Source organism: Lipophrys pholis (assembly GCF_963383615.2).
Source record: "Lipophrys pholis genome assembly, chromosome: 15".
NCBI classification, from domain to species: domain Eukaryota; kingdom Metazoa; phylum Chordata; class Actinopteri; order Blenniiformes; family Blenniidae; genus Lipophrys; species Lipophrys pholis.
In genome coordinates this window covers 19,668,264-19,695,759 of record NC_137642.1, presented here as the reverse complement: position 1 = coordinate 19,695,759, position 27,496 = coordinate 19,668,264, and the positions used below count along the sequence as shown (strand labels likewise).

At 43.8% G+C, this 27,496-nt stretch overlaps 1 protein-coding gene across 2 annotated transcripts in view; it reads right to left on the bottom strand.

Moving 5' to 3' along the window:
• The window catches only part of meis1b (Meis homeobox 1 b), an 83,995-nt gene that overhangs the window by 19,924 nt on the left and 36,575 nt on the right, over positions 1-27,496 (bottom strand). For both annotated transcript variants that reach the window (XM_080481340.1, XM_080481341.1), the window contains exons 8-9: positions 26,504-26,649; positions 6,377-6,453 (exon numbers count right to left, since the gene is read on the bottom strand). In XM_080481340.1, coding sequence (XP_080337466.1) covers positions 6,377-6,453; positions 26,504-26,649 — 223 coding nt within the window. The remainder of the gene's footprint in view (positions 1-6,376; positions 6,454-26,503; positions 26,650-27,496) is intronic.

Genomic DNA, 27,496 nt, shown 5'->3' with positions numbered 1-27,496 from the left:
CTACAAAAGGAGGTTGAAAAGCAAAGGAGAGGAGTGGGGGGAGAAAAGAGGAGGGAATATAAAAAAAAAAAAAAAAAGACAGACAGAGGGGCGAATGAAGAGAAATGCAGGTTTGGCCTAAGGCGGCGTGCTGTGATGTAAGAGAAACAGAGAGTAAGAGGAAGAAAGAGGGAGGAACAGGAGAAGGAGGGTGTTCGGTGTGTCTTTGCACATGGACAACTACAGTGCCTGCGTACAAGCGCGTGAGCGCACACACACACACACTCACACACAGACACACACACACACACACACACATTTGTGTTGACATAACAGTGTAAAGACAGGGTTGTGTCTGCACGAGCTGAAGTTTCCTGCATAGGGCTATTGTTAGAAAACGGACTTCAAACTGAGAGAAGAAAATATTGTTTTTGAAATTATTTTCACATTTTTAACTCACTGCTGAAGTCTGAGAGTGAGGTCATATCTAGAGAGGAGTGTGTGTGTGTGTATGTGCATTTGTGTGTGTGTCAGTGTGGCATTTTCTGTAATGTCAGGGAGTTTCAGGCTGAAGCAACTTGACAGAGCTGCAGTGTATGAAAGAGGCTTCGGGGCATGGACTGAAACTTGGCTTGCTAATTCCAAAGCACACACTCGCACACATGCACACACATGTACGCACAGCGACGCACATGTCTCGCAATTCTTTCTGTGAACAAGTCGAAGCATCTCTTTTTCTCTAACCTGTCTAACCTACTGAACCATGCGGCTCATCTCACTCTACCCGTTTGCTTCCCTCACCCTCCCAGATTATTTAACGTGGCCTTTCTTTTTGTTCTTGTGATTGATTGACGTTGCTTCACACTGAAAGGAGTCGCTTTGCTTGGATGTGTGAAGGTTTGTTTGTGACTTGCGGTAAATCTGAACAGAAACATGTTTTGTAATTGCTTAAAATTATCTTAATTTAAGTCATAAAACTTTATGAATCAAGTAAATCCTTGGCACGTTGTCATCACCGGATCGCATCTGCAGCCCTGGCGTTTACAGCATGGCACAAGATTTGATCTAATTCTGACTGATGTCGTGTGCAACATGATAAAATGAGAGCAAAAGCACTTCCTGTCTGTCCTTGTTTGCATGTTCTCTCCTTCACCCATCTTGCCCCACTTCATCACCCCCCCCCCCCCCCCCCCCCCGCTCACTCCGTCTCCCTGCCATCACCTCACCTCTTTGCCTCATGTTCTTCCTGGTGCTTTCAGAAACCCGATAAGCATCACATATGTATGTGCCACGCCGCTCCTTCCTAAGTAGCCTCCACGTCCGTCCACTCTGCCCTTTTAAATACTGCCTCCCTCGCTCCCGTTCCCTTCCCCTCGCTCTTCCCTCTGTCCATGCTTTTAAGACGTTCGTAAAAGGAGGTCTTATTGACAAAACAATTGCTCGGCGGGGCTTAAACACTGCCTTTAAAGGGGTATTATTAAATTGCAGGCAGGAAGGGGAGGGGCCGGCAACAAGGGAAACCTGATGACCTCGCTATCGATTTTTACATCACAGGAGCGTTAGGAGAACTTAGCACAGAGATACTGACTGTATCCAGAGCAAGAGTGAGTAGAGGGAGAACCAAGGACGTTTTCTGAGCATTTAGATTTTGCCCACTGAATGTATTCAGACTGCTATAATTGTGTGAGCAGGTAAAAGGCTGCTTCGTCCACTGTGATAATAAGGCTGCTGATACACCTGAACCTGGGTCTATCAGCAGTCCACAATCCAATTGTGTCTTGACTCGAGTCTCTACGGATCCATATTTACTCTATATTTATTACATATAGTAGACAGGTCATGTGAATAATTCAACATGATTTCAGATGACCAAGTTCAGTTGACATGATTCAATTTGCTTTGAGATGATTACAAACTAAGTTTTGGCTGTCTCACATCTTGGTAATTGGAGCTATTTCTGAAGGGTTTGTTTGCTTGAAATGTTAGTGCAGAACAGGAGGACAAAATTGCAAAGTAAATTTTAATTCCATTTATAAATAAGAACATGTTATCGATTCATCTTGAGACTTGAACAAGGGATTTTTCCTGCTGTGAGGCCAGAGTGCTAACCACTGCATCGGCAAGCCTTCCTGTGCTTGTGGAGTTTGCATATTCTCCCTTTGTAAACGTAGGTTTTTACCAGGTACACGTCCCTCAGTCCAAAAACAAACATTTGAGGCTAATCAGTAACCTAAAATTCAATGTCGAGGTTAATGTGAGTGTGTGTGTGGTCTCTCGCCATCTCTCCACAAACCTGCGTTTGATAAAATTACAATTATTTAATGGCTGAAAGAAATGACCATATATGCACACGGCCACTATCCTAGAGTGAAAGTCTTTGAACCTTTTCTCATTTTGACAAAGTTGGCTTGCTACAAAACCTTTATTTTATTTTTTTTTAAACGACCTCACCTGCATCTACATTAGAAAGTGAACAGCACTGGCACGACAAGGATCCACTGCAACATTTTATTTTCTTGCCTACCTAAACAGTCTCACATTCATTGTTTCAGCAGTTAGTGGGAACAATGTGTTGATTCAGGTGCTTCGTAACTTCTGTGTTTGCTCCGAGTGCGGCAACAATACTGTGTCACACTGTGCGACACACTGCACCTATGGTTCAAAGTGCATGTGTTCCATGTGTGTTTATCTATATGATGTATGGGCTACTTTGTAGGGATGGAAACTGTTTGCTTTTGGTACAGTATGTGTTTACATTCTCTGGATATGATTCTGCTGGGTAAATATGAACATGAGCACACGCACGCCCACGCGCACGCACACAGACACACACACGCTTTTTCCATTCAAATTGAGATTCCCTGGTGCGGCGTATTTCTGCCAATAATTCATGAGTGATCTGCGCCCCTTGCCGGCCTTTAGCATTTTTATTTAATCTGCTGAGCCCTACCGCGTGCTCGCTCATCAATAATGCACACCGACATGTGTGTTAACACATCTATGGTGCGTGAGAGAGAAAGGGACACACACACAGGGAGTATATGGGTGTGTGATTACTGATGTGAGGTAAAGACAATGCACATGACGATAAAGAGATCGAGTTTCTGCATATGTGTGTGTGTTTGTGTGACAGGGTTCTATGTTTTATTTGTCAGTTGCACCATGGTTTTTTTTTGGTTTGTTTCATGAAGTCGCTCTCTGTTGGGACAACAGACATGGATGACCCATGGTTCATCTGCGGCCATTTGACATGAATTTAACACCGATGGTCTACATGTGACCGTGAAACACACTCCCACTAAGTGTTTTATGCTTTCTGAAGTCCTCTTCGGTCTGATTTCACAGCTGTAGAAGAGATTCAGTGCAAGCGAATGCACAAGAAAGCGTGTGTGTGTGTGTGTGTGTGTGTGTGTGTGTGTGTGTGTGTGTGTGTGTGTGTGTCTGCGAGTGGACTTCGACGTGCGTGCTAGCTTTGGTGTGTGCGTTTCAAACGCACTGGCAAACAGAATCACATTGAGGAAAATTGACTTCACCAAATCAGTGGGTCAGGAGGCAGGAGGCAACATCACCGGGGGTTGCTATGGAGACGCCCAATGACGGGGCTTTCCAACCAGTACAACAACCCGCCTGCAAAATGGCAGTTCCCCTAACATAACCTCAGTGTGTGTGTGTGTGTGTGTGTGTGTGTGTGTCCCTTTCTTTCCCTCTCCCATAATTTTTTTGTCACGTTAACTTCACACCCACTTTACGTCTTCTGCTTCTTGTCTTTTATTTACTTTTTGTCAGTTTATCCATCGTTACGTCTCTGTCACCCTGTGAATTAACTTTGTTGTTTCACGTCTCCATCACCCTTCCATGCTACAATGTACTGCTCGCTTGCTCAATCAACTGAACCATGCGTGGAAATATGCCTGTGGACAAGTGCGCGCGCACGCACGCACGCTCGCACGCTCGCACACACACACACACACACACACACACACACACACACACACACACACACACACACACACACACACGTATACAACAAAATGTGAGGGGGCAGCGGGATCCCAGCATGCAGGGTTTAACAGCTAATACCCCTTAGATTAACCACCCCCGGTTCCCCTCTCTTACACACACGCAGACACACACAACATCTTCCACAAACCAAGATTAACCTCCTACGATTGACACAGTGTGTGTTGGTCTTGCGCACACATGCATACACACCTTCGGGGTGTGTTGCTATCCCCCTACCAATAAAAACAACAAACACAATGAGTCACACAGTCAGCCTTAAGTGACCAAGCTACGTTCATGTGACTGTCTATCTGACTCACACACACGCACACACGCACGCACGCACGCACGCACGCACGCACGCACGCACGCACGCACACACAGCTTGGCTTTATCTCAGCTCTAAGAATTGATCCCCCATGGATTTCAGAGGGGTCACGTGATTTGATAACCTTACAGGATTCCCTCTGGTCAGGAGGCCTTTTTCTTTTTGCCAGGCTGCGTGTGTGTGTGTGTGTGTGTGTGTGTGTGTGTGTGTGTGTGTGTGTGTGTGTGTGTGTGTGTGTGTGTGTGTGTGTGTGTGTGTGTGTGTGTGTGTGTGTGTGTGTGTGTGTGTGTGTGTGTGTGTGTGTGTGTATTGTTTCTGACCTGGTATAAAATGAATTCTCCGCAGACTGATACATCATGCCCTAATCTAACGTCTGTCTGTCTCTGAGGTCTCAGATTGAACAATGGCTGGGAATAATGTTAACATCATTAGACTGCTGGTAATGGGGATTTATCGGGGCTCATCTCTTTCTCTCCTTTCTTTCCTTATCTTTCTCTCGTTCTCGTCATCTATTTTTCACTTTGTCTGCCTCTTTAACTCTTTATTTCTGCTGCTCTTTGCCTTCTCTGCAGTCTCCACTTTCATACCTATACCTCGCGACTGACTGATACTTTCAAGGATTATTTTAAGGGCCGCTCAGATCAAACACCCTTTGCCTGGGCCTTGCCTCAGTTACCCAGACTCCAGCCCCTTTAATTAGACATGTCTAATAACACTAAGCATGTGCTGATAGCCATCTCTCTGATAAGACTACGCCGCACAAGGACACAGGGCCCCTTTCTACCTTTTACAGTGTTACCTAAGGTTAAAATGAATAGTTAGCTCCCTCGGTTTATGGCCGTGGCCCGTCACACGTGTGCCCAATTAACAGGCTAGTTGGCACTTAGAGAGCAGTGATTTGCAAAGGCAGGTTAGCAAAGATGCTCTCTGCTTTCAAGCCCTCCTTGCTAACAAGGACGGCTTTAAATGCTTTATGGAAAATGTACTAAATACTGATAGTATATGGTCGGTGGAATGCCAATAAATGTTTTTTTTAAAAGACTAATGACTTGGGGAAAATATGCAGCTTGAACTATTATGATTAAAACAACTACACCTCTTTTGAAATTGAGCATGTTTCTGTTTCTTATTCAACTTTCTAAATCCAGTTTGGCGAACAGATATCTCATTGCAGAAATAATCAAAACACAGGTTGCTGAAACCGTGACTCATCATCTGCATCTGTTTTTATCACAGTGAGTGACGTCACAGGGCAAAGACAGAGAGACAGATAATCACAAACAGAGAAAACAATGAAGCTCACTTGCAGGGTTTTGAAGGAAACCGGAGTGGAAAAAAAACCCAACAAAACATGCAAACTCTGCAGAGAAAGACCTGCGAGCCCGGACTGGAACCGGCGGATATTCTCGCTGTGATGCGAGGCTGCTAACCACTTTATCATCGCGCATCTCTAAACTGTGGCTGGCTAATAACAAGCCATCAAGAGAGAACAAGTGTTCACCAAGCGATCGAAACAAACGTTGCCGACACGTGTCACGTGAGGCTACAGAACGCTGCAAAACTCAAACATAAGTTTGCTAAAGTAAAACACTATAATTAGTCTGAGACGCACCACTCTGCAAGTAATCATTCTTGTCTATAACTTGTGCATGTTGAATGATTTTATTGGATGTTTTTTCTTCTTCTTCTTCTTTTTTTTTTTTTTCAGAGAGCAGTTTGACTCCTAATTAACATGGACGCTCATGTTTGGGCCGAGTTAGGCTGTTGGTTTGGAAAACCACTCCAGGCCATTTCTCTTTAGATGGATTGATCTAGGTGAGGATGATTCAGTAAGTGGTGTGCGTGCGTGCGCGTGTGTGTGTGTGTGTGTGTGTGTGCGCGTGTGTGTGTGTGTGTGTGTGTGTGTGTGTGTGTGTGTGTGTGTGTGTGTGTGTGTGTGTGTGTGTGTGTGTGTGAGATGAAAACAGGGGAGGAGTGGAGGCATTAATTCCAATCATTAAGAACTGGGATAGCCTGCGGGGTCGAACCCCTCGAAATCGACTGCGTGTAAACTCTAAAACGACTTACCAGTTGTTCACTTGTAGGATGGTGAGGCCTGTGTCTTGTGCCAGCTGTTTCTTCTGTTCTTCTGACGGGTACGGATGCTACGAAAGAGAGAGACGGCATGTGTCAGGGAAAAGAAAGCAGAAAAAAAAAGGCTGACCACAAATTGTTTAATGAAGCTTCTTGTTTTTGAAAAAGAGAGTTTGATGTGCCTTTTAGCAGAGAAAGAGACGTTGCGGGGCCACAGGTTACACACTCGCAGTCGCACACACAAAACCACGCCGCGTAATGAGAGGTAGAAAATGAGATGTGCGCTCGTGCTCACTGGTGCGTAGGTGTCAGTATGCGCCAGTGTGTGTGCCTATCTGAATGTATGCTGTACGTATGTGTGAGTGCGTGCACATTCATGTGCGCCCCCACCCGTCCAATCATTAATGGAATATGAAATCTTGTAATTAATGGCAGCCAAAAAGGCAAGCCAATTAGAAAGTTAAGTGAAGTGGAGAACCAGCTCTGGTAATTAGGCAGCCTCTTACACAAATATATTCGCGTCGACGGCCCCCCTTTCACCCTGCTGCATATGTAATCAGTGAATGGGGAATATGTAACATTAACCCGATGGAATACAGACAAGAGAATGTGAAATGTCTCATCGTTATTGCTGCTGCTGCTGCTGTTGCTTTTATCCGCTCAGTAGTGGTGCAGTCACATGACTGTTGAGTTTGCCGTTTTGCATGGAAAGCTCTACAGGTTTTGAATACTTGTCAAGTACAAAAACATGAATGTCCCTGAAATTACACAATGCCAACTGAACCAGATGTTTAGACGGTTGAGATTTTTCTAATTGGCGTAACCCTTTTATGCCTATCTCGTGCATGCATGCTGCACAAAACTTTAAGATTTCGGAAAAAAAGAAGAAAAAAAAACCTACCAGAAAGCCATTTAATCACAGACAGGATACAACAACATATCAATTATTAGTATCATGTAGTAATATGAATTTCTCAGTACTCTGATAACCACAGTATATTTAGTTGCTCTAACTCATTGTAGATTTTTCAACAGTTCTATTGCTCTGAAATCAAAATAATAATAAAATGATTAGTTTTCAGATTTATTTTTCTTGTCTGATTCCCAAGGCCAATTTTAATATCTGGTAGTTAATTATTATTATAAAGTTATTTGGTTTTTCCTTGTTATTGTAAACAAGCTACAGTGTCTGTACTCTTGGTGATGGCTCCTGTATTTGTTGTTGTCACCATTGTTTTAACTTGTGTGATGCTTTTCCCACCCTAGCCATCCAGGTCCGGCAGTCTCGCCAAAAGAATTTATAATAAATCAATAAAGACTGCAACAGAAAGACTGCGTCAGACTCTGCCGTTGCAGAGCAAATCGGTTTTGGCACCATAAAGTACTCATATCTATCACATGGCAGGCCTAAACTGGATAAAAAAAACAAATGTGTGACCTGTGATTGGATGGCCAAAGTGCTGTCCAGGAGGCCATTATAATGATTATATATGTCAACAAAGCTCTTTTTCTCTCTTATTTGGTGTATTTAAAAAAAATAAAATGTTTAGAATAAATATAACATTCTGATGTAAGATATACAAATCAAATGCAAATATAGTTTCAATTAAAACTTTAATCTAATCTAAAGTTAAGGTTTTAATCAGCCACACTTTGATTTCTTTTTAAGAAATCAGTTCACAATCATATTTTGTTCAGTTTTAACAGTGCAATTATTTCACACTAACCCCCCCCCCCCCCCCCCTGTTTTTTAAATTTCAAGACTCAGACGACACATGTATGCATGATAAACAACAGTTCACTTGTTGGAAAGACAGCCCGGGCCGACTCGGAGCCCAGTGTTTAAATATAAACCGCTGACAGTGCAGCCACCCGCCCTCTTTCAAGAAAACAGCTGAGAACCGTTAAAGCCGAGCCACCTGTTTAAATATATAGAATGAATAAATTGGATAAATGTGAACTTGGGGGAGTGTGTTGATTTATATTAGAGTGGGGGGGGGTATCACAGATGCACAGGACCTCGTTCGCGGAGGACAATGTGCTGTTCATGACTGAGACAAGACACGGCCTGTGCTGGACGCCATAGGCAGGCCGTAAAACGGGGGACGCGGAGGGGAGGAGCGGGAGAGAATAGATTGTTGGAGGGACAGCAGTGACTGGAAAACTAGGAATTCTCTAAAATGATGTGTACACAACCAAGAAAAAGAATTCCAAGATATTTGAAGACGGTGATAAAATATTACCCTAAAATGTTTCTCAGTTCAGCACTTAAAATACTGAGCGACAAACTAGTTTACTGTTTTAGTTCAATAAGCCTTATCATATCATGAACCTATACCAAGAAAAACCTAACTTTCCGTGACTTACAGGAGGGAAAAATACTGAATTGCTCTCCCCTGTTATGGGAAGCAGTAATCGGCGACACCTTCGGCTACTGTAAAACATACACAGGATGTCTAAGAAGAGGACACACCCTTGATAGTCAATCAGACGTGCAAAATCAGTGCGGCGCCAGCTTTTTCATTTTTTCATGACAGCTTTTTCAGTGCATAATGAACAGGATTGTGTTTAATGATGGGACAACCCAGCAGAGACAGAGAGGGGAGAGAAGGAGAGGAGACAGTTATTTTTTTCCCCCAGCCTTCACTTGTCCATGTGATTGGTTGCGGGGGAATGGGAACACAAGGAGGCTAATTTCATGCGCTAAGTTATAATTGCATTGTCGCCTCTGGCCAAATTTGTGTCCACTTCTCCTACAACCAATTTTTTTGTGCTTTCATGTGTGAGCGTGTGCACGTAAATGAACTGTCCATCCGTTCAAGTGCTATTGGCGTGTGCATGTGCAAGTACCCTCCTCACAGTAGACTGATCAGATAGTATCAAAACTATATGTGGGGCGCCACTTCCCTGTCTGTGTGTGTGTGTGTGTGTGTGTGTGTGTGTGTGTGTGTGTGTGTGTGTGTGTGTGTGTGTGTGTGTGTGTGTGTGTGTGTGTGTGTGTGTGCTGAAAATAAGGAAACACTGGTCTCCAGGGTGTGTGTCATCTGATGCTTTGATGTGTTTTACATATAGAAATCACACACACTCGCCACTGACATATGAATCTTGACTAATCATGTGGGAAAACATGTCTTTAAAGTCTTTATTCTCCGTAAACAAAGCCGACCGAAAATGAGAGATCAATGTCTCCATTCTACGTGTCGCAGATCTGTGGAACCAGGAGTGTCTGCCTCGTGATATTGGGGGGCTGCAGTCACGCCAGCGGCCACGAAACAGCACAAATACACCCTGTATCGCTGATTCCCTGCCTCCAGCTTCCCAGCACACACGCAGACATGCGCAACTCGTCACACACACACACGCACACTCACAGACACACGCAATCTCAATCTCACAGAGCAGCACTGAAAGAGAAATGTGCTCGCTGGCAAAAAATGTGATTTCTTTGACACACGTACTGCCAGCGGGGGCCGTAATAGCGATATTGATTCAAGTACAGAAATAGGTCTAACGTTGGCCTTCTTTGATTGACTATAGGGAAAGCACGTGTCTGTTCGGCTGCTCCCTTTTTCAGGGGTGGCCACAACAAGTCATCGCAGCAATAAACTTAGAAACTGTTTTTTTTTTGTTTGTTTGTTTGTTTTTTACAGTGGAAATCCAAAATGTATTTTCCTAAAAACTATCTTTTAATAAGCAAATTTGCAGTTGTTCCACTTGTACTTAGGAAGAAGCGAGAAGCACAGGAGAGAATCTCCAGTAGGCCAGCACATCAGGACTGTTTTTGTCCTCCTTTTCCAAACCTCCAAATTAGCTCCTATCTGTCAAAACACTGTGATTTAGCCGCTCGCTCAGCAACAAGTTGCCGTTTTAATATTGTCTGTGAGTGATTCTGCTGCCTTAACGGCCTTTGGCTGTGGTTCAGCGGCGAGAGAGAGAGAGAGAGAGAGAGAGGACGAGTGTGGAAGGCCTTTAGTGAGAAAAGCAATAACATGTTCTTTAAAAGAGCAGATGGAAAGTTTCGGCGCATCCTTCCCTCCCTTCCCTTCCCTTCCCTCTTCCCTCCGCCTATCTTAATGATATGTCTTCTCCAAATATACAACTCCTTTCATGAGAATTTCCACCCTTGCTTGCTGCTCTCTGCTGAGCTTGGAGCATGTGTTTGCCAGGAGGTGTGTGTGCGTGTGTGTGTGTGTGTGTGTGTGTGTGTGTGTGTGTGTGTGTGTGTTTGCGTGCACATGCATGTTTGTTGGGTCCCTTACAGTCAAAGATTTTACTTTACAAGAGAATCCGTGCACGATTATGACCATGACTGATCATGAGGATGTGCTTGTTAGTCATTTGAGCAACGTATGAGTAAGTACAGCTGTGCGTGGCCGTGCGTGCGCGCACGAGGATGTGCAGATGTGTGTGTGGGTGAGTAAGAGAGCATCAGTAACATCCCCTCCCTGTCTGACCGTCTTCCTCTCTGACCTCCTCAGACAAGAACAAGAGGGGGATAGATAGAAAAGGGAAAGAGAGGAAGAGGGAAGGAGGAGACATGGAAATTGATATCTGGAGCCCCCAGGGTTTAACGCTGAGATAAGAGCATAAATACTCTGTGAGACCCCTCTTTACTCCCCTTGTCCCATGTCTAACCCGGGAGAAAACTATTCTGGGCACGTCGATATAAAAAAAATGAATACACTCACCAATTTAACAGACTACAAAAGTAGTTTACAAAAATCCATGTATTTTTTTTCTTGTGTACAGCAAAAGCTCTGCAAATCAAGCTCCACCCATGTGATTGCAGCACAATCCAGATTACATACGGTTATAGTAAAGATCCCCTTCTTCAGTCTTGGATTGGGGGTCTTTCTAAAAACCATGAATATTAATTAATTGAATAACGTGACTTTTCAAGTCCATTCTTGCCTTCTGTGCAGAGTTTACTTGTTCTACCTGTGCCTGTGGGGGATTTTTACAGCTACTGGGAAGAGTGTATGTGGTTGTGTGTCTCTCTTTGTTTGACCTGTGATGGATTGGCGGCACAAATCTGCCAAAAATAAGTTTGATACAAAAAAAATAATAAACATATGAAGGACAGATGGTGGACAGGCCGCTTCAATTCGTATTTAGTTCTGTGAAGTCTCACCTGAGTCTCTCAGTGGCAGAAGAAAGCAAGAAGAAAGGAAACAAGGAAGGGTTACTCTTTCATTTGGGAAGTTCCATTTCACCAAGGGTAGAGGGATATTTCAGAAATGCCTTTAACCTTTCCACGCTTTTCCCTTAACTTTATCTTACTGCCTCATTAAAAAAAAAAGCTCTATTTCCTATTCTTAGTTATGTGCAATTACCATGACTTTTTAATCTTTATTGTAAACAATGAAACTATGTAACAAAGTAATAATGCAAGAAATTGAAAATACTCTGCAAATGAATGAAAGGGTGAGACAAACAAGCGCTAAACAATAATTGTATGTAAATAATAGTCAGGATACTTATGAAATGTGATTATTGAATATTGGGCAAGGAGTAGGATTAAGTTTGACTTCTTTCTCACGAATTTTTAGACACCTTGATTCCAACCTGGACCTTGACATATGCCCCATTGTGTTCGTTCCTTCCTTGTTAACCAACTCAACCTCTTCAGTGTTCTCTCTTTAGCCATTTCCATTACAGTATTATCACTGCATATTCTTCTATTTAAAGCCACGCTTCCCCAGCTTCTGTGCATCCCATTAAAAAGGCTTGACACGCCACATTAGCTTGAGAAGACGGCGACCATGAAACAGGATGGAGGGAGGAAGAAGAGAGAGGAAAATCATATGTTGTCACAACCATGTGATGTCTCTCAAAAAGAGGCCTGCACAATCTGCGGATAACAGACATGGGTCAGTTGTATTTTCAGCAAGCTTACTTTAGCACCAGATGGTTGGGGTCCGCCACAAGGCACAGAGAAGCCAGAAAATGCAATGATTCACTGTAAACAACTTGTTAATGTACAGCAATTTACTTGAGTGGACTTCTCTGTCATCAACAAGATGCTTTGAGTTATTTTGGTCACTGCACTCGTAGAAGAAGCTTAACTGTCCTGATACTAAAACCCCCAATGACCTGAAATACCAAGAAGGTTCAACACCAACATTATGCATGGTTATTGACTTGCAGGTGCCAGTTAAGGTAAAAGTGAGCAGCCTTGACTTGGCCAGATCTCTTCCCCTCGCTGTTCCCAGGTCAAATCTCTGTGGAAACTGAGCTGCCCATCAGGAATGCCTGACGGCTAATCCGGGGGCCTTTTTGGCTAGAAGGGCATCACGCTATCATACCACGCTGTCTCACACTAACACACGTACTCACACAGTCACAAACGCACAGTTTACTGGAAGGGTGGCCTCGCTCCTGCCAGACATGTATGAGATTACCTTAAATATTTGGAGAGCAGGCAGATTGTTATGCTAACAACAAATGCCCCAAACCCTGAGCATGAGCAGACTTTAGAACAAGCGTTCCAACCTATAAGCCTGTTGTATCTCATACAAAAAGCTTCCAATTTCCCAATTTTTTTTTTTCATTCAGTGGAAGTTTCAGCGTGTGTTTGTGTGTGTGTGTGTGTGTGTGTGTGTGTGTGTGTGTGTGTGTGTGTGTGTGTGTGTGTGTGTGTGTGTGTGTGTGTGTGTGTGTGTGTGTGTGTGCGCGCTCACGCTGTGCTGTGAGAGCTACGCCATTTCAAATTCCTTTCTGTGTAGGTGGCATCGACTGACATCCCTTTGACTTCATTAGGGAGCAGGGACCCAGCAACAAAGCTGGCTCTGGGAGAAAGGGGGGATTAAAGAAAGAAAGAAAAGGGAGTGAGAGTGAACAAAACAACAACAGAAAAAACAAAGCACCGCTAACCTAATTTCCTCTGATTCAGGCTGCTCCAATGAAAAATAACAAAACAGCGCAAAAAACAGATCTTCTGAGAGACTTGAAATGAACCAACTAGTGGATGAGAGTTTTAGATTGCCTTCCGCTAACTCTGTGCAAAATAAATGTTTCATTCTTGGGCCTACTCATACAAAAAAAAAATTAAATATATATATTTTTTGTTTTTTCGGGGGGGAGGGACTGGAACTGCCTCTTTTGTGGTGCTGGTCTACAGTAAACCAGCCCAAAGCTTGTGTGAATAATTCAACACTTTTTTTTAAAGGGGAGACCTCAATATATGTACCAGGAATTGCAGAGGAAGCCCCCTACAAAATGTTGTTTTTTTAGCATCTGATCTTGCCGTCTCCTCATTAATGAGTATTTTCCCTCTCAAAAAACAGCTTTTGTTGATTTAGGGGATTCTCACAACGTTCTTGCCTATGGGAATGAGATAAATCTAGTTAGCTGGTGAGACAAGGAGTGAAAAGTATGTCATTAAAGCTCTAGTACAAAGTGAATTAGACAATGTACTGTATCGCCAGTTTTCTGACTTTAACTGATGATAAGTATTGTTCATCGCTTTTCTAATACTCTGAACTACATAAAATAATGAAGGGCCATACCTCCCTCCGCAGCCTTCACCGCAATGTTACAGGGTGTGAGCAATGATCTGTGTGCTTTACAGTTGGGTGGGTCTCTCGACTATGTGTATACTGCAGCTTACCGCATGTATGCACATGACAAGGTCTCAAGTCTTAACAAAGTGCTGCATTGTTGTGTTTCATGCAAAATGTAAAGGGTGAGGTCCTTGAAGGCGAGCATCTTATATCCTGTATGTGTGGTGTGTGCACACTCTCTTGTAGTGTTGACTATGAGCGAAGGCGTGCTTCATTAGAACTCCCTATTCCAGCTCAGGGGAGGCTAAATTTATTAAGGGGGCCGGATGTTGCACAACACCTGCTGCTGTGCTTCCCTCTGTGCAATAAAGGGAAGGGGGTGCAGCATGCTAGCTGGTGCTAGTGGTGAGCGCTGCTCGTTGGACTGAGGCTGATGAGCTGGGGCTAATTCAAGGGGTGATTATGTAGTTTGCTGGACCACTAAACCTCTTTAAGCCCGTAATTACCGCCTATTTGAGCGAGGGGAGGCACTCCAAAGCAATCGGTACTTGCACCAAGCGGCGCGGAGAACGGCAGCCACAGCTGGAGGTGGGCTGCCTCGGGGCTGCCTGGGAATGAGGGGGTGTGTAAATGGGGAGTAACAGGGATCCACAAAGCCTCATCCCAGTCAGGTACCGCGGAAAGCTGAGAAGAAAACAGTGGGATGCCCCTCCGAGCACCAGGATGCTAGCTCCGAGCGACTGCGCTCGGAGCTAGCATTTGAGGAGTGATCTCGAGGCTCAGAAACAAATGTTCTCTTGTTCTACGCATCTAAAATACACGCATGTCGACACAAATTGATGATATGGGACCCCAAAACTTACAGCACAAACAAGCAGACTTTATAACCACGTAAACCATTTGAATAAATTGTGCTGTGAAGAATGGAGCTGGATATGTCATTGTGGTGAAGGAGTTTGTTAAGACGCAAGTCGATGACATACAACCGGGAATCAGTTTCTCAGATTGCGCCTCGATCGTGGGGGAATTCATTTCATTTTACCTGACTTTCAAGGAAATTTGACTTTACGTAACGACACCGAAACCTGATCTCTCAGAGGAAGCAATTTGGGGACCACAGAACATTCTAATAACCCCCGCGATATTATTATGTTATTATCATAATTACCCTTTTGCCCCCAACGTTTTAATTAGAAACTCACCGTTGGCCCTCTGGGGGGTGAAAAGAACCTGAGTTGGGGGAATGCTGAAACTAGGTGAAGGTATTTCACAATTGCTCCCTTATGCTCTTTGAAGCAGCAAGACGGAAGGAGGATGCAGTCGATGTTATTGAGAGATGAAGCCTTCACACTCTGCCTCCCTCCTCTGTTGTCCTCTGACATCCTTGTCATTCAAAGTGCACCGACACCCCTCCCTCTTTGCATCCCTGGTCTTTCCCAACCTTTTCACCCATCTCCACCTGGCATCCATCCCTCTGTTCTATATTTAGCCTTTTGCTTGGGCTTTTTGTTTCAACCTACTCTTTTCACCCGCCACCATTTAACTCCTCTCTTTACGATTAGCTGTGATCTTTCTCTCTCCTTCTCCCCTTCTCTCCATTTCCTTCTTTTACTTTTCGCTCTCTCCCCTAGTCTACAGCCTTCTCCATCAGTGCACCGCTTTCACAAATCAATGACTTAATCTGTCGTAACAAACAAGTGAGCAGCACCCTCAGCCCTGTTCACGCCACCCCCATCCTCCAACCCCCACTATTGCTAACGCCACAAAATAGTGCCTCGGAGAGAATAAGAGCAGGATTATTAAGGGAAAATGCTGACAAATATACAGTATGAAGTTTTACAAGGAGAGAATTTGTTGGAAGCCAGAAATGGAAAGGGGACATAGTCTAAATGTGTTTTGTGGTGTATTTGGACAGAAAGTGATGGAAAGAAATTAAGATAATGACAAGTGAGAAACATACCAGTATGTGTGCAATGGTGTAAGTTTTCTTCTCCTCTAGCCCTCAGCTCTGTCCAACTCCTCTACCATGAGTTATTGTCTGCCTGCATTCACCACCTGGTTCACTTGCTATGATTTCCTTCACTCCACTGGACACACAAATATACACAAAGCAGAAAATACACACACCCACACACACAAGCCCAGATGCATACTTGTGTGTGTATCACAGATGGATATACAACACACACACCTCACCGTCGCCCTCCACACGGGGCACCCGGGGTCAGCTGGCCACCAGTAAACACACTACCAGCCCATGCCCCCTGCCTCTAACGCATCATGACTTTTGCAAAGTTTCATGCAGAAAAGTTCAATCATGGGATTTTAACACAAGTAGGTGTAAAATGATGAAGGTATCACAGGACCTCATCTATAAATCACAGGCTACTCCCCACTGCCTTTGAAACAGCACAAGTGCACCGATATTGCTATGATATCATGGTTCAAGGCCATTAAAATGTAAGGCAATCCAGTTGTACATTATAGAAAAATGAAATGAGAGGGAGTCATGGAAGAAAGGAGGAGAGGGGGAGAGAAGTCAGAGAGGCAGAAGGCATGCATAAAAGATAGGAAACCCTTATGGTTTTTCAGAAAGAAGTGTTTTGTCGGAGTGGGAAACGGAGTGGAGGGGAAAGAGAGAGGGTTCACGCTTGGGAGAGAATACAAGTGGGAGGAACTGAATTGATAAATTAGTTCAGCCAACGCGCAAACTGATTACCACAATGGCAAAGCCACAGCATCTATGGAGCGCACGCATGGAATGAGACACAAAGGCAGGCGCACACTCACTCCACTTTCACAAAAGAGACATGAGGCTGACACTTACAAATAATAGCACAACTGTATATGCAATGGCGCACACACTGCAGATGACTGCACGCACGCACGCACGCACGCACGCGCACACAAACACAGACACACACACACAGACACACAACAAATGTAACTAGGGCAAGCTTCTGCAGTTGCTGTAAGTAAAAGGTATTGAGCTGCTGACTCCAGCCAGAAAATATCCCACAATCCTCTGGATCGCCAAACACAGCCTAATGGATAATGGCTAACAGCTAGTGCTAATGTGATTTCACACTTAGCAGAGTTAATATATCACTGGCTGAACAAAATCATGCTACACACCAAGGCTATGCTAAACTATGTCTCTTCAAAGGTGGTGGACAATTTCCAGCCATTTGAGGAGTCTTGCACATGAAAAAAAATAAAGTTTTTTTGGAGGTTATGCGTCGACTTAGAGCGGATAAGAGAAGCTAGCATTGCTAATCTCTTGCTCAGCATTGGACAGAAGCATTTCATCATGCTAACCACAAACCTATGACAATATTTTTCCCCAACTCTTCCACACTTCAACTTGCCACTCACTCTCCAATAAATTCCACAGAGATGGTGGGGAACTCCACACCCCACCCAGCCAGTGACGTCATTGCTGTGGCGCTGTGTAAAAGTGTGTGTGTGTGTGTGCGTGCGGTGCATGAGTTTGCATACGAGTGCGTCTGAGCACTGAGAGTGAGGCTCTTCTCTGGATTTGCAAATGATTGTAAACTGATCAGAGGGTACCAAGCCAAGAATGGGTTTCACATATCTGAGTTACTGGGCCTGGATCCACTCAGTGGGCTCACACATGCACATACGCGCGCACGCACACACACACTTCACATACAGCTGATAATGAAAAATAGAACTAGTGTGAAACACAACTTCAGCATGAAGCCATCAATCATCCTGACATACAACAATGAAACCACACACTGAACTGTTTCATAGTTTCCCAACTATGAAATTATATGAGCGTTAGGGGGAGGGAGAGCAGGAGGACCAGGATGGCAAAGAGAGAGGAGGAGGCGGTAGATGGTAATCATGGAGACAATGTCAAAAATAATTAAATATTCCGTCACCTTATTGTTTAATCTCATGAAGAACAAGAAGAAAACAACAACTGAGGTGTTGGCCAGAAATTCGACTCCTACGGTGAATAACCATGAGAAGGAAATTCACCCACAATCTATAGAACAAAGTTTCTAAACATGCTATGTGTGTGTGTGTGTGTGTGTGTGTGTGTGTGTGTGTGTGTGTGTGTGTGTGTGTGTGTGTGTGTGTGTGTGTGTGTGTGTGTGTGTGTGTGTGTGTGTGAGGGTCGTTTCAGATCTCTTGCGACTGGTGATCTCCTCCAGTGCAACTGACCGACCTTGAGGGTCTGTAAAGTTCTCACGTTCTCAAGGAAGCACACTGGTGCAACCTTTGACTAAAGCCAGATCAACACACACAGACACACACACGCACACGCACACACTCACACTCACACACACACACACACACACACACACACACACACACACACACACACACACACACACACACGCTCACTCAATCGTCAGGATCTGTGGCAGACATTATTTTGAAAAGTTCAAAGGTGACATGAATTAAAAGTTAACTGCCCTTGAGGGCTTTTAAATAGCAGAGTAAAACGATACAAGCCGCACAAGGAGAAAGTGGGAGAAAAGGTTGAAGTAAAGCATTGTCAGAAACATAAAGGGGCCTTATAATAGACCTGACTTGAATATTTGCAACCAATTCTTCAGCCCTATCGGGCTATGAGACAATGACTTGTAGGGACGAGGAGTAAACCATCAAATAACTTCACATGACCTGGCTTTTAGAAGTATGAACTTCATAATATGTTTATAGAATTCTCAAGCTGAAGAAGTATACTCTATGGCATCTACTACATGACAACACCATTTTGACCAATTTCAGTTTTCAAGAAATGTGCCTCTCACAGGACGGAAATATAATAAATTTGCTAATGATATAAATGTGCAAGAATTCTTTAAGGAATGAAAACACATGAGAAACCCATTTTGTAAATGCCTAAAAGTGGGCAGCAAGTCCCAAAGAAGGGAGAGCAACCCATATCTATCATAAGGTCAGAAACCACTGTTTGAAAATGAAGAAAACAAATAATACATGTACACAGGATATTTGATTTTCTGGACAAAACCGATCACAGAGGGATGGATCTCCAAAGCTATAACTGAGATCAACTTTTGATATTGCCAGTATTTCAGCAAATCTCTGAGTGGCCAACATGAGCCTTGTGTCAGGCTTCCTCTCATCTACTGTATCCTTCTTCCATCTGTTCATCTCCTCATCCATCCATCATTCCATCCATCAATCATGACACAGATGGCCTTTCAGGAGTCTGTGTCAAGACTGCCCTCGCCATACCATCACCCCCCCATCCTCCTTTCCAGCAACACCCTCAGAACCAGACATAACTCATATACATATACACGCTCACACCTCCCGTCCCCCCACACCTCCGCCAGATGGAACAGTCTCACTATCTTGCACTCCCAAGACCCACTATCTACCCTGTTGGCCAAGGAAGGTCATCAGCTTATCGGTTTTTAATACACACACGCACACACACACACACACACACAGACACGGAAAGCCTGCATATGTCCACCCTGAAATAGTTGCAAAGCTGGAGTGTGTGAGTAGTGAGCCTGTTTGTCTGTGAGGGTCAGTTCACAAAGAGAAGCCCCCAAAAGAGAGCTGTCTGCCTTTGGTCCCTTGGGCCTGTCAAGAGGGATAATTGATGATGTTTTCATTACAAGGTGTGGGGTAATGTGGGGGTTGGGGCACAGTATGTGTGTGCATGCATGTGTGCAATAGTGTGTGTGTGTGTGTGTGTGTGTGTGTGTGTGTGTGTGTGTGTGTGTGTGTGTTGTGGGGGTGGGCAGGTTGACTCAGCTGCCTCCTCTTTGACACCAACTACTCCTGCCATTGGTAGAGACAAGTCATTGCTTCCAAATGCTCACACACACACACACACACACACACACACACACACACACACACACACACACACACACACACACACACACACACACACACACACACACACACACACACAGCCCAAAGCCAATTCCATTCCAAGAGATAAAGTATCTGAAACCGAATGAAAACACTGTGAATAAGACTAACTTGTTCTCTTGTTTTCCCCCTGCCGCTCTGTCTCGTCACAGTGTCACGCCAGGCCTTTGGCAGATCTGTCCATCTGTCTGACGTCTCTTAGGACCTCTTTGAAATCCTAAAGCAGTGGCGCCTAAGATTCAGACTGCCACTTAGATTGAATTAAGAGTTAATCAGAGACAACAGGCTGCATAGGCTAATACTTTGCCTTACAGTATCAAGATGGACATAGTGTCTTTGTTGTCATTATTATGAATAGACAGATTAAAACGCATAAAAGTCAGCTGATGTTCTCCTGTTCTGCTCGCTTCCTAAAGCCTTGTTGAGGATATTAACAAGGCGTCCTGGTGGCGTGGGTGGTCAGCAGGAATTATTTTTCATGAGAAGCATGATTTGTACAAGTTCGAGATATTAGTCAACATTAATCACAGGATCTCTGTGGTCGGAGATAAGAAAATAGCATGTAATGCAGTGTTGTAAATCTAATTTGTTTGTTCCCCTTTGTCAAACTGTGTAGATGATGTTTCTTCCCGCACCAGCTTCTCGTCACTGTAACTCTAATAAGGCCAGACTTCAATTGTGTGAAGGACGACAGAACCAGAAGGATGACAAGCTTCCTAGATTGGGCTGCCTTGGTGGGTCAGGGTTGCAGCGGGTGACCAGGGTGCTGACACATCCAGGCTTCAGCAATAAACAGCAGAAGAATAATGGCATCTGAGGCAATGGCGAACTTTGACCTCAAGGGTTTTTTGTTTTTTTCAGCCCCTTGCATTCTGTTGTTTGTACAAGGTTTAGGGTGTCTGGATTTTGTTCTCTGAACGGAGAAGTTCAGGAACTGATAAATTTTCACTTTACGGGAATGCAGCAGGAATTTTCAACACCGTCATGAAGTTCTGTTCTTGGGAATTTCATGTTTGAATTTTATTTTATGTATAGTCTTCAAATCCATTTGAAACATTTTCAAAAAACACGTCAAAACCTTTCTCTCGGATAAGGGCTGAAAAATGGATGAAGACTTCATACTTCACCTTTTCATTTACAATGACGCATAATCCCGTTTAAATTAGGTAGAACAAACAATACGTGACAAAAATGAGTGTTACATGTATATCAAAGCTTTTTAAACAAGTTTACTAAAAAAGTGAAATGAAAAGATTTGCTGATTATTTTATACCTCATGCTTTAAAAGCAGTTAAAACAGACGTCAGTTCCACCGTGGGGAACAAACGGTGTGAGGTGAAAGGGAGGACAAACTAAATTTGAAATGTAGAATTTGACCTTTTTTCTTTCTTTTTTTTTTTTACAAACATAAGTGTTTTGTTGTTTTTATTTAGTCTTGGAATGGCTGCTACCTTATCAGGCAGAGTACAAGTTTTACTTCAGGTATTATGGTTGTCTCCTCCAGAAAAAAAAAATATGTATTTGAGGTAGTAATACACAACTCTAAAAAGACCCAAAATTGTGAATGTGTGTGACTGACTTTCTGTTTTCAGTGACTGTCAACCTGAACAGGGTCTTCACCCAAAGTCAGCTGGGATCACTTTTTGCTCTCTGCAACCCGAAGTTGAATAAAAAGCAGTAAGATGGCTAAATGCTGGCTCAGCCAGGTATCCAATTAAAAAAAAGATCCAACATAAAATCTGAAGAAAAAAACTTCAGTCCTGTTGTGTTCAAACAAGCGCCAAACTACCGAGATGCAGAAAAAGTTGTGCCACTAATGAGCCCTGCGGCCGGCCATTCATCTATCCATTCAAGCATCCATGCAGCCATCCATCACCTCCTCCCACCCCCTTCCTCCTCGCACACCTAGTCAAGATTCCTCCACCACCCGGGGCCCACAACAGTAAGACTCCTGGCCTCCTCTGCCAGCGCAGAAATGAATTATATCACTTTTCACACCTGTTTCTGCTCAAGGCCCCACTGCACGCTGCCGCGCTAAAGAAAAAAAGAAAAAAAGAAAAACATCTCCAGGAGGGGGGGAAACAGCGCTCCACCAGCTCAGCTACATCTGCGTACGCAAGCGGTTAAATTAGACTCTAATTGTATTAATGGCGGATTATGCTTCCAGTGGATTTTTTATACTCTCTCTCTCTGTGAATTTTACACATTTTAAAGGGAAAAGCGGGGAAGGGAGGGGGTAAGCAGCTCATTGAGGGTTTGCGGGTTGGTTTCTTTTATGAGCTGCGATCACGGCTGCCCCTCGTTACACTGCATCTGTGTACAAATAGGAGGGGAGGAGAGCCAGAATGGGAGAGTGTTAGTGATAATGTGTATGAGAGTGTGTGTCCCAGCCCGTGAATATACCAATGCTAACACTTCAAATGCCAAATCCCCTGCCCTTCCTCTCCACACACACACACACACACACACACACACACATATACATACACACAAACACACACTCGTCAGCAAAGCAACAATCTAAATGGGAATACGGGCGGTGTGTCTAGTGGGGAGGCGGGGGTGAATTCCATCTAATTACTCTATCACATAATTTCACAAATTGCCTTTTCATAGGGGAATGGAGAGCAGAACACAGGGCACGTTGGGGATTTGAGGCTTGAGCTTTCATTTACTACTCATTTCTTGTTAAATTAAACAAGAAAATACCATTTGTGAGGAGGAGTGGTGCAGGAGGGAGGGTGAATTTCAAGTACACAATGGGAAAGATGAAGGAAGTAGGGATTGGATAGCAGCTATTTATTCACCACAGGATTTGTCTCTCTGGTCATAACATAAAGGGAAGTAGCTCAGCCAGTTATACAGTTTAAAATTGATTCTACAATTTAAATTATTTTGTTAAACACAGATTATAGTCATTTCCAGGGAAAGCGCTGTGAGCACACTTCAGAGTTGCATGTACACTTGAAACGCACACAGAAGCAGAGCAGCATTTCGAATGAGAGAAAAACCGATTTCTCCAAACAAATCCCCCATTCAGTTGACCAACTGACATCTCGAGGTGGTGACATATGTTTAATTAAGGACATCAAATAAAAACAAACATGAATAAGAAATGAGGACATGAGTGGAAAAGCCCTCCCTTCTCTCCTTTATTTTGGTGCCCTACCAAGTTTACAGCTGCGTGCAATGCTGGCAGGGAACTGTACGGTTCGGCCATTGGTGACAGGCGGTAAACGCTAATGTTTTGTCGTCGCTCCAAGTCAACACAGCCAAATTCTTCCGATGAACTTGTCCCACAAGCGTTGTCAACAACATATGAGCTCACAGGGTGTGTTGGAGAGGACTCAGAGAGCTGCAACTGTTGTCATCATCACTTAATCTGTCACTCTACCCATCACACAACAGAGCGGAGCATTCTTCCAGCCTTCTTCTCCTGCTTCTCACCGTGCACGACCCGAACAGGCCACATACAACCTCATGTGATCTTAAATTGGCTTGATGATATTATGAAATATATGTTTTTCGACTCCAATTTTTCAATTCCTGGGTTTGGTCTGCGAGCCATATGTTTGACACCTCTGCTATAAAATAGTTTCCGAACAAGACAGGATATCAGCATCCTTGATGGATATGTGAGAAGAGATGCAGAATTGGCTTCAAAAGAACAATATAAAAAAAAAAAAAAAAAAATCGCTGTATAAATGCCACCTACCATGTACCCTACTGGTGCACTCACAGCCACAGTTTTCCACCCACATTCCCCTTCCGCGTCAGTACAATGGGAACTCCCCTGAGGGTCCAAGTGTGGGGGTGAACAACCAAAAATACACTAAGGTTGGGTATCTGAACTTCTACACTATTCTGTCAATGCCGTTCCTGTAGCAGTGTCAAATACTTTCAAATGTATTATCCTTTAGGAACAAACAAACCATGACTCACTAGTTCAGCCTTGAATATTTTATGTATATGTGTCTGTGCGTATGTGCATGAATATCCGTGTCCCTAATTGGCATTGTGTCTATCTCTAAGAGACCAGACCCACATCCTCCATCACTCCGTGAAACAAAGGCCGAGCAGCTGATGATGCTGTGTGGATGAGCCTGGATCAGCTGTTTCTGTTGGAACCAGCAGAGACAGCGAGGCATACTACCAGCGTAAGAGATACTGTAAATGTTTTGGCATTTGAGGTGCCATGTGCAGCGTTCATAAACATTGGCAGAAGGTGATTAAATGAATGGTTACACTGGACAATGGTGAGTGTAAGCAAAATAAGACCACTGCAAGCGTTTATCTGACACCAGTGGTATTGTTAATGCCAATGTTTCTTGACGTGAAGACCACATTTTCGATAAACAAAGATGATGTTGCACCCCTTTGCCTGTTTGGCTTCACCGAAAAGAATGAACAAATTGGAAGTGATTTCCCACCAACCCCGCGGTCCACACTGAAAGAGCAGAAGCTTTTTTTCCTCTCTTGTGCCATAAAGCACATTTCCTTCCAGAAGGAAAGGCTGAAGGATCCTCCTTCTCAACATCTTCACCTTCTTACCTTCTTCTCCTCACCCTTGCTCCCTTGGCATTCACTTATAGCCTTCCCACCGTTGGAGATCTAACAGTGTAGGAGCCTCCCATAAGCCCAGCTCACGGTGTAATATGACACAGGAGGTGTTTTTGCTATGTGTTTCACTCAGTACGTATGTGTGTGCCGAGCTGTATTTCCACAGACAGGATGTGCATATGTTTCAAACACCTTTCCTCTGTGGCCCCCGAAGGTTGTGGGGAGTTGTTGGGAGTGGAGGCCGATGTGTACATGTGATGATGTATGTGTGTGAAGGGTGATGGAGAAGCAGAAGGGAGAACACCAAGAGGAACAATTTGCCAGTAACTTCAAAAATCAAAGAAGACACAGACACGATGCATATCATCAAAGACGGGCAACGACCGACAGAAAAGTTGAGCCCACGAACGATCCTTAATCCAACTCCAAAATTAGTTTTTGCCGCATCCTCCCTGCTGGCTTGTGCAATTCAGAACAACACCCACTCAGACTGGATCGTGTTCTGTTCTCCAGACAAAGTTAGGAGCTGCATGACGCAAGGCTCAGTTCTTTTAACACAGCTTCACATCGTAATTAAGGAATAAATTGGAATACATACAGAAACAAATGTGATCATTCTCAGCAATAATTAAAGTGGATTTTTAGAATGGACTCATGGACTTATGGTGTAATTAATTTTTTCTTTGTTTTTGTACCATTTCTACCTTCTTTTTTTTTTTGCACTCTTGCCTCATAGTGAAAAGGGTGTGGGGCCAGAATGGGGCCTTTCTGTGTGGATTTTGCATATTTTTCCTATGCTGACTGGGTTTTCTCTGGGTACTACAGTTTCCTCCAACAATCTATAATCACATGGAGTTCATTGGTGTATCTTAAATTGCTCATAAGTGTGACACAAGGGTGTGTGGTCGTCTGGCTCTTTGGGTTTGTTGCTTGAATAACTGGTGACCTGTGCAGGGTGTCGCCCATATGCTGGATAAAGTGTTAAAGAAGATGGATGGAAGTTGAAGACCTGTCAGTTTCTAGTTTGTATTTCAACCCAAATGTCTTGAAAATGTAAATGTATGTTGATTTCAGTTTTTGCTGAAAACAACTATAGCACTGTGGTCTCCAACAAGCCAAGCATCACAGTATTTGTAACTTTATTTGACATATTTGAATGGCTGAAACAAACAAAGATTACAACAAATTTGGGGCGCGCACATCAGGTACTTTTCAAGTGTCTGTAAGAAGACTCAAGAATGAAGAGGATTGGAAAAAAGTATTCCTAATGAAAGACTTCACTGGAAAATGTAAGAGTCATTTCAAAATATTATTGTTATAGTTGAAGGCTTCAGAGAATATGACATAATGCATCAGTTTTGAAGTCATGGGCCATTTTCTCAGATCCAGTCATACAGAAAGAGGACGCTGTCATTCTGAGTCAGTGAGCCTGTTTTGGAACCACTAGTGGAAATTTTATACTGAAATAATTATGAATACTTTATTCTAATCTAAAAAAACACATTTAAATTCAACCCTGCCTAAATGCTGCTGATGAATCTCATAAATCCTTTTCTTTTATACGGTGGTTTGCTGTTAGCACCCATTTCAATGGTTGTATTGGTAACAGCTTTTGTGCTCTCTGCTATATTCGAAAAGAAGTCAAACCAAACCATGGGCCTTCAGAGCATCCCAAGCATCTATTTAATAATAGCAGATTTGTTCTTATTAAGGTTCATCTATGTATCTGTAGTTATGGCCACGGGCGTCTCTCATTGGCTTCAACCATATTCAGTTTTAGCAGATGAGGAGCAAGAACACAGGCGGCTAAAATCGCCGGCAGATTACAGAGGCCTGTGTCTTTGAAGTGTTCACCATATGAACGGGGATACACTGTGAAGACGAGAGGGGAGGTGGAGGGGGGCTCTGGTGGTGTGTATGTGAGTACATATGACTGTATCTAAGGGTGTGTGTGTGTGTGTGTGTGTGTGCGTGTTGCTCTGAGTAGCGTACAAATGTATTTGTGTCAAAATGAAAAAAGAAGCAGGGCTGGAAAAAAGTCTGTGCATCTGTGCATGAGTTGCAGAGTGAGAATAGCAAAAGATGGCCCATGGCTGCGAATGGAAGCGCCGAATGGACACGTGGCGTGAAAACCGAAAGAGCGTCGGCGTAGTTTAGCTGGACTCACTGTTAGGTGTTGGAAGAGCCACGCTCTCATGATGTTGGTGGCCACCTTTGGGAAAATCCCTCTCTTCTTGTTGCGTTTCTTTTCTTTATCCGGGTCATCGTCGTCCCCTGTGCTCGGTGAAGCCACGCTGTTGTCCAGGCCGTCACCTGTCACATGACAAGAAACAGGAAGAGACAGCGGGGATCAGACAAACAGTTTGTTTACTTCCTGCATTCGCTGCGCCTCCGCGTTCAAAGGGAATAAATGCGATTTCGAAGGAATTCTGCAGGGCTTTGTATGCACAGACGGAGGGGTATAGAGACACAACAATGCCAAGCAGAGAATGGCTGGAAAACAGCACCTCATAAATGCATTCATTTTTAATACATTTATAAATAACCCTGCCTTTCATTTTTCTCCCCCGTCACTTGAAAACACAGCAAGCGCTTGCATCTTTCTGCGGAAAAGAGAGTGAGAAGGGGAGCACAAAGGACTTGTAAGGTCGCATTTCCCCACTCTCCCATCCAACCCCACGCAGAATTGAAAATGACAGAGAGATTTAGTCTTTATTATCCTGAGGGGAAAATAGTTATTGAAGCGTCGCCCCAGCGCATTCTGCCATTTTACCTGAGGTGGAAAGAGTAACACAGCACTACAAAAGGCAAGGTTGCGAGGAGGGGGAAGGCGGAAAATAAAAGCAAAATGGGTGGAGAAAAAAAAAAGAAGTGAGACGCACAAACAGCCCTAACAAAGCTAGCTGCTTTTCATAACAATGGCGTCATGGATGCTTACAGCAACCTGTAGGGCTTCGATAAGACTCTATTAAGGCCAGTTAACCTCACCTAAGGGGAACACCGAGACAGCCCCGAGTATTTGGGTGCTGAGAGAAAAAGTGAAAGGATGGCGCTCTGTGGGCCTTTTCTCTGCATTCAGACTCAATAACATGAACCCATACACACACACGAACACACACAAGTACGCACACACACACACAACCACACACACGCCACACAT